General features: G+C 37.6%; 1 protein-coding gene across 1 annotated transcript; it reads left to right on the top strand.

Moving 5' to 3' along the window:
• Nucleotides 1-234: 234 nt before the first annotated feature.
• LOC126826732 (kelch-like protein 24) lies at nucleotides 235-5,532 on the top strand. The gene is made up of 2 exons (XM_050555763.2): nucleotides 235-1,310; nucleotides 3,800-5,532. The coding sequence occupies exons 1-2, from the start codon at nucleotides 535-537 to the stop codon at nucleotides 4,758-4,760; spliced, it is 1,737 nt and encodes a 578-aa protein (XP_050411720.1). The 5' UTR covers nucleotides 235-534; the 3' UTR covers nucleotides 4,761-5,532.
• Nucleotides 5,533-6,101: the final 569 nt, after the last annotated feature.

The raw sequence follows: 6,101 nt of genomic DNA, 5'->3' as shown, positions 1-6,101 counted from the left end.
TTATGACCTGTGCTAGTGTGTCATAAAGGCGGTCAGGCGAACGGAAAGGTGCGACGATGTAATACGTCCACATGAAAATATGAGCGTCTCAAATCATTTTATTTAAAACATTTATATTCCAGAGATAAAACTGAGAATGTAGGATAACGCCCAACATCTAAAAGACGCGGGAAAAGTGCCTGGATGTTCGCGTCATAATTGTTTGGTTTGGTTACTGCCCTTGGATGACAGATCCGGTTAGAAGAAAATACACTTTCTTTCTTGCATGTTTTGTGCAAACACGAGCGATTGAATGAAGAACGATGAATGCTGAAATGGTTTCTGCCAGCTTTATTTTCATTGCACTTATTTTATCTCTTTGTTTACCTCATTCATAGAAAAGGTCTTTGGTTTGTTATCATGCTAGTGTAAAGAAGTTCCGGGTAGAAGAAGCTGTTCTCAAATCTGTTTTCGGGGTTCAAGACTAAACCAGTATTCAAATTAGATCTTGATCTATTAAAATTAGTGTAAATAGTAAACAAATGAAGAATTATCATGTTTTCATTTTTGAAAGATGAACACACAAAACAACTTCGTTTATCATTCAGGAGATTTTTTGAACAAGGCACTCTTACAGACATTACCATAAACGTTTCTGGCAAAAAATTCAAATGTCATCGAGTTATTCTTGCAAGCATGTCAGTTTACTATGAGACATTGTTTTCGTCAAATTTTAAAGAAGCAACTCAAGATGAATTAACATTACCTTTAGATACTGACTGTGACACATTTGAAGAAGTCTTGCAATTTATTTATTGCGTTACTGATACTGTTGATTCATCACATGCTGAAAAACTCTTTCAAATCACTGATTTTCTTCAAATAAATTCCTTAAAATCAACGCTCATAGAACAGTTATTATATGACTTAGATTCAGAAAACTGCCTGGAGTATTTTCGTTTGGCGGATTTATATAATTGTCCAAAATTACTAGACAAGGCATTGGCGAAGACTGCAGAGCATTTTGAAGATATCGTTAAAAATGATGTTTTTTTGTTGCTGCGAAGTGATTTAGTTTGCAACCTCATAAGTAAGACCTACTTAAGCATATCATCAGAGGAAAAGATCTTTGAAGCTGTTGTGAGTTGGTATCATGAAAACGAAGAGAAAAGAAAGGAAAAATTATCACAGATCCTTAATCACATCCGATTCCCACAGATGGCAATTGAATATTTATCCGGTACAGTTGCAAAAGAGAAATTTATGAAGCCATTACAGCGAGTGAAACTTATTGCTGAGGCAGAAAAATATCACACCAATCCACATTTAAGGTATGATATAATCTATATATATATATTTGTGACTGTCGTCTGTCTGTCTGTTCGGGGTTGGCGGCTACACTAGGTCTGCCCCGAGTCTGAAATTTGATGTATAGGGTTAGCTCGGACCGGGAGTAACAGAGGCCTGGTGGCGTTAGTCTACCATTTCCGGTTTCGGAGTTATGACCCCTGAGCGAAGCCGGTCTGTTCGGGGTTGGCAGCTACACTAGGTCTCGTCTGCCCCGAGTCTGAAATTTGGGGTATAGGGGTAGCTCGGACCGGGGATTAACATAGGCCAGGTGGCATTAGTCTACCACTTCCGGTTTCGGAGTTATGACCCCCGAGCGAAGTCTGTTCGGGGTTGGCGGCTACATCTGCCCCGAGTCTGAAATTTGGGGTACAGGGGTAGCTCGGACCGGGGAGTAACATAGGCCAGGTGGCGTTAGTCTACCACTTCTGGTTTCGGAGTTATGACCCCTGAGCGAAGCCGGTCTGTTCGGGGTTGGCGGCTACACTAGGTCTGGGCCGAGTCTGAAATTTGGGGTATAGGGGTAGCTCGGACCGGGGAGTAACATAGGCCAGGTGGCGTTAGTCTACCACTTCCGGTTTCGGAGTTATGACCCCCGAGTGAAGTCTGTCTGTTCGGGGTTGGCGGCTGCACTAGGTCTGCCATGAGTCTGAAATTTGGGGTATAGGGGTAGCTCGGACCGGGGAGTAACATAGGCCAGGTGGCGTTAGTCTACCGGTTTCGGAGTTACATGTATGACCCCCGAGCGAAGCCGGGTATCCTGCTAGTAGATGATAAAAACATGTATGGGTGTAAGAGAGAGAGAGAAATGGGGTTTAACTTCCACTCGACACAAACTAGGTCATTTTGGGACTAACACATGGTTCGATTTTATTTCAGTAATTTGCTTGCACGTAGGGGTCTTTCGCAGTGGGAGGAAACCGGAGGACCCAGAGAAAACCCACGAGGTTGGACAGGCAACCCTACTCCTTGTCACATACAACCGGGGAATCGAAACCCCGCCAGTTGACTCAATGACGGACCGCATGATACAGCGCGTGCTAACCATTCGGCCATCCAACCTCCATGTATGGGTGTAAACTTATGGGTATTGCAGAATTTCCAACATTAATGCATTCACATTGAAATGAAATGGGGTTTAACGTCCTACTGTTCTGCTCCTAAACTACGCCATACAGTGTGCTATGAGGGAAATTTTGCCCGGGCAGCGGCACTACAGCCTACTCTTATTATATCGAATTCCAACTGCCAAGGGATCTTTTACGTGCACGCCAATGTGTACATGGGACCTCGGTTTTTCGTCCCATCCGAACGATTAGACAGCTGTCCTTGTCAAGTGAATCTTGTGTGTATTGACCAGCACCGTTAACCAAAAATTTGTTTCCCCATAACCTTTCAGTTCTCTTTCCACCATGGATCACAATTTTGATTTTACTTGAAAACTAGAAACTAAACCAGTACTGGTACTTTACACTCAGAGATTTAAAAAAATTTCGGTGACCCATATTTGAATGGAATTTTAGTTAATTAGGTGGAAAATAAAAGATATAGACTTTGATAACTGTAGGCCTACACGTAGCAGGATACAAATTCATTGCATGCTCATTGTATATACGTGTTGTACTCAATCAACTGATACATGTAGGTAATTATGTGTACACACAATTCTGTACCGGTAAGTAGGTAGAATTGTAAATTCCCCTTCCTTGCATTTCGGTTGATCGGATCAACTTGATCCTGTTATGCCATCCCTCTAAGTCATTATTTATCCTGATTATAATTCCAAAGATGCTCAATGTCAGGATTATCAATACTCAATCTGATTAAATACAAATCTATATTTCGTTTCGTTTTTTTTATACTTTTGTTGGCCTCTACTACATGAATTTTGGACTAGTTGTAGTGAGAGGTCGTGTCAGGGGTCATACAAGTGGCTTTTGACCTATCATGTCAGACATTTGGTTAACCAATCAGCGTTCATGTTTCTAGTGGAATACCCACAGTTCCAAGCATCATACGCTAAGAACTGGCTGCAACAGACAGTTTCATTGGCTAATCTCTCACATCAATCAGAACACAGGTTATATAACAACTCTTCCAGATCCTAGTGTAGTAAAGACAACTAAAACAAAATGAAATGAAATATGATTATATAACATTTAATCAAGAAAACCAAACCAAAATATTAACCATAAATAATTATATAAAAAGAGCCACATCGATAGATCACTGACTACCTTATATCGCCTTCTGGTGAAGCTGAAATTTGTGAAATCTTCTAAACATTACAGTATATCTAAAGTTATAAATACTGAATTAAAATGAACCATTTTTGAACTGGACAGATATTTTTTTTTGTGATTCAATTTTTACAATACCGGGTATTGAAGTTTACAGGGGAATCACTATCCCTCAAGGGGCAGTCAGGGGCTTTAACTTTAATGTAACATATTTTATATATTTCTATTTTTAGGCATACATATTCTTCTATTAGAACGGTACCTCGACATCATCCAGAAGAAGTAAATATGTTTTGTATAGTTGGTTGTCAGGCAGATAGAAGAGATGATGGAAGTTATTCCCAGACACATCCCACTGTTCATATGTTTGATTTACTAACAACTAAATGGTACAAACTAAACTATGCTCTTCATGAGAAACTGTTAGATTGCACAAACTTCGCTGTGTGTCCCTACAATAATGGTATATTCATAAGTGGGGGTCCCAAGAACTGTAAAGGTCTTTCATTCCTAGATGTTCGCAAGAAAGTTTTGTCTAAACGTAGACAGATGAACACTCCAAGAATGTTTCATTGTCTAGTGGCCATCAAGTTTCGTCTCTATGCCATTGGTGGTAAAAACCTTAATGACCAAAGATTATCATCCGTTGAGATGTTAGATACTGACGAACAACGAGGACGGAGTTCAAATTGGCAGAATTATGGAAGACTGCCAGTAGCTGTATCCGATATGACGGCAACTTTCCAGAATCAAAAAATCTACATATTCGGTGGCTTTACAGATTCTCCAGACCCAGTTCCTATTCAATGCTTTGATACAGAAACTCTGGATTGTTATTTAATTAATTCACCTACATTACCGGAAAGATTTGTGATGCCAAAATGTGTTCTCTGTGATAATCGTATTATTGTAGTATGTGGCGATGGCTGTGTGTATGAATTTTTTGGAGACGAGTCCAGATTTAAAAAATTAGGACAAATCCAAGTCTTCCTTAAGAAACATTATTTTGGTCTTATCCAATATACAGGCTGTGTCTTTGTATTTGGAGGGGTCGGTTCAACTCAAGATGTTGTTAGCTTTGACCTCAGGACAGGATTAACAAAATATCATTCCCATTTTTCGCCAATTACATGTACCTCGGTTTATGGGGGATTTTTCACATCAACAAAACTTTCAGGATTAACTCCATTATAGACATTATACCATACAATGTATGGTTTTGTACCTGGTATGTGTTGAAGATGGTGTCAAATGTAATTATTATTTATTTGTTATGAAATTCAAAGAATATGAAATTATGTGCATTCGTTGTTATAGATTGTAATTGATTTGGTGATAGATTTATTGTATCAGAATGTCCATTCAGGACAGCTTACAATACAAATGTACGTATGAAATATTATGTAATGTGAACATGGAAATATAGTATAAATTTGAACAGTTTTCTCAATTCAAGAAATATCCTGAAATAAACTGTGGTGTAATATGTAGTTATCTCCCTTTACTCATAAATATTGAGGTTAAAGTGACAAAAAGGCGCAAACTAATGTAAAATGCACTGCTTGTTGTTAGGCATGTTTTATTTTAAATATTTAAATTTAATTACTGGTATATTTATAGCTTTGTTATTTGCTCTATTAAAATTGTGGAACAAAAGTTTAGTTTCATGTGATAAAGTAATCAATCGTACATTGGAATCCAATTATGATAGTATAGTTGCGGCCGTATTAAGCTTGCATAGGTCCCTGGCTGGAAATGTCACTGAGGCCCTGACATTGAACAGTGAAAATGGGCCTTTTTTTGTTATTGTCCGTCACACTCACACAATTTGTTTGTCTGTATGGTAGATAGATATATTTATTTGGCACAAACATAATAATTAATACCATAAGTTATTTTATCTGGAGAGCCCCTTTAATACTGAGGTTCCTGGCTGCAGTCCAGTCTGCATCCCCCTTAATCTGGCTATGTAAATGTCTTTAAATAAAGAAAGATTGTTTATATTATCTGATACATAGTATTGCCTTTGAAATAAACCACCCTTTTAACCTGTTATAAAATAGTGCTTAAAGTTAAACATTGTTAGTAGCCTTTTATACAATATCTGTACAGCATGACTGAATTTATTATACTGAATAACTTCTGTACATATATGCAACGTTTTACCACCATTTTTCTAATTGTATAGTGTATAATTATTTATATCTATTTAGCTAGAGTTTTATATTGTTTCGCTTTTGTTGCACTTAAAGATTATAATATAGGCATTTTGTGTGCTATATTTGCCACCTATTAAGCAAAGTAATGTTATTATAATCAAATGTTCATCACTTTTTGTTTATTTTTTGATACTGTAGAATTTACATCTGACATAATTCTTTTAAAGCCAACAGCATTTGGGTCATGTGAACATTATTGACCAATCAATTTGTCTGTTTTGGGCTGTGTTTGGTAGTATATTTTTGGAATTTTAAAACCTAAGTGTGATTCTAATTGGGTTATTATTAGATAATATAACCATTTTGAGTATGATTG

The sequence above is a fragment of the Patella vulgata genome, chromosome 7 (assembly GCF_932274485.2).
Source record: "Patella vulgata chromosome 7, xgPatVulg1.2, whole genome shotgun sequence".
In the NCBI taxonomy this organism is placed as follows: Eukaryota; Metazoa; Mollusca; class Gastropoda; family Patellidae; genus Patella; species Patella vulgata.
Note: the sequence above shows the minus strand (reverse complement) of the source record. Positions and strands in the feature narration are given on the sequence as shown.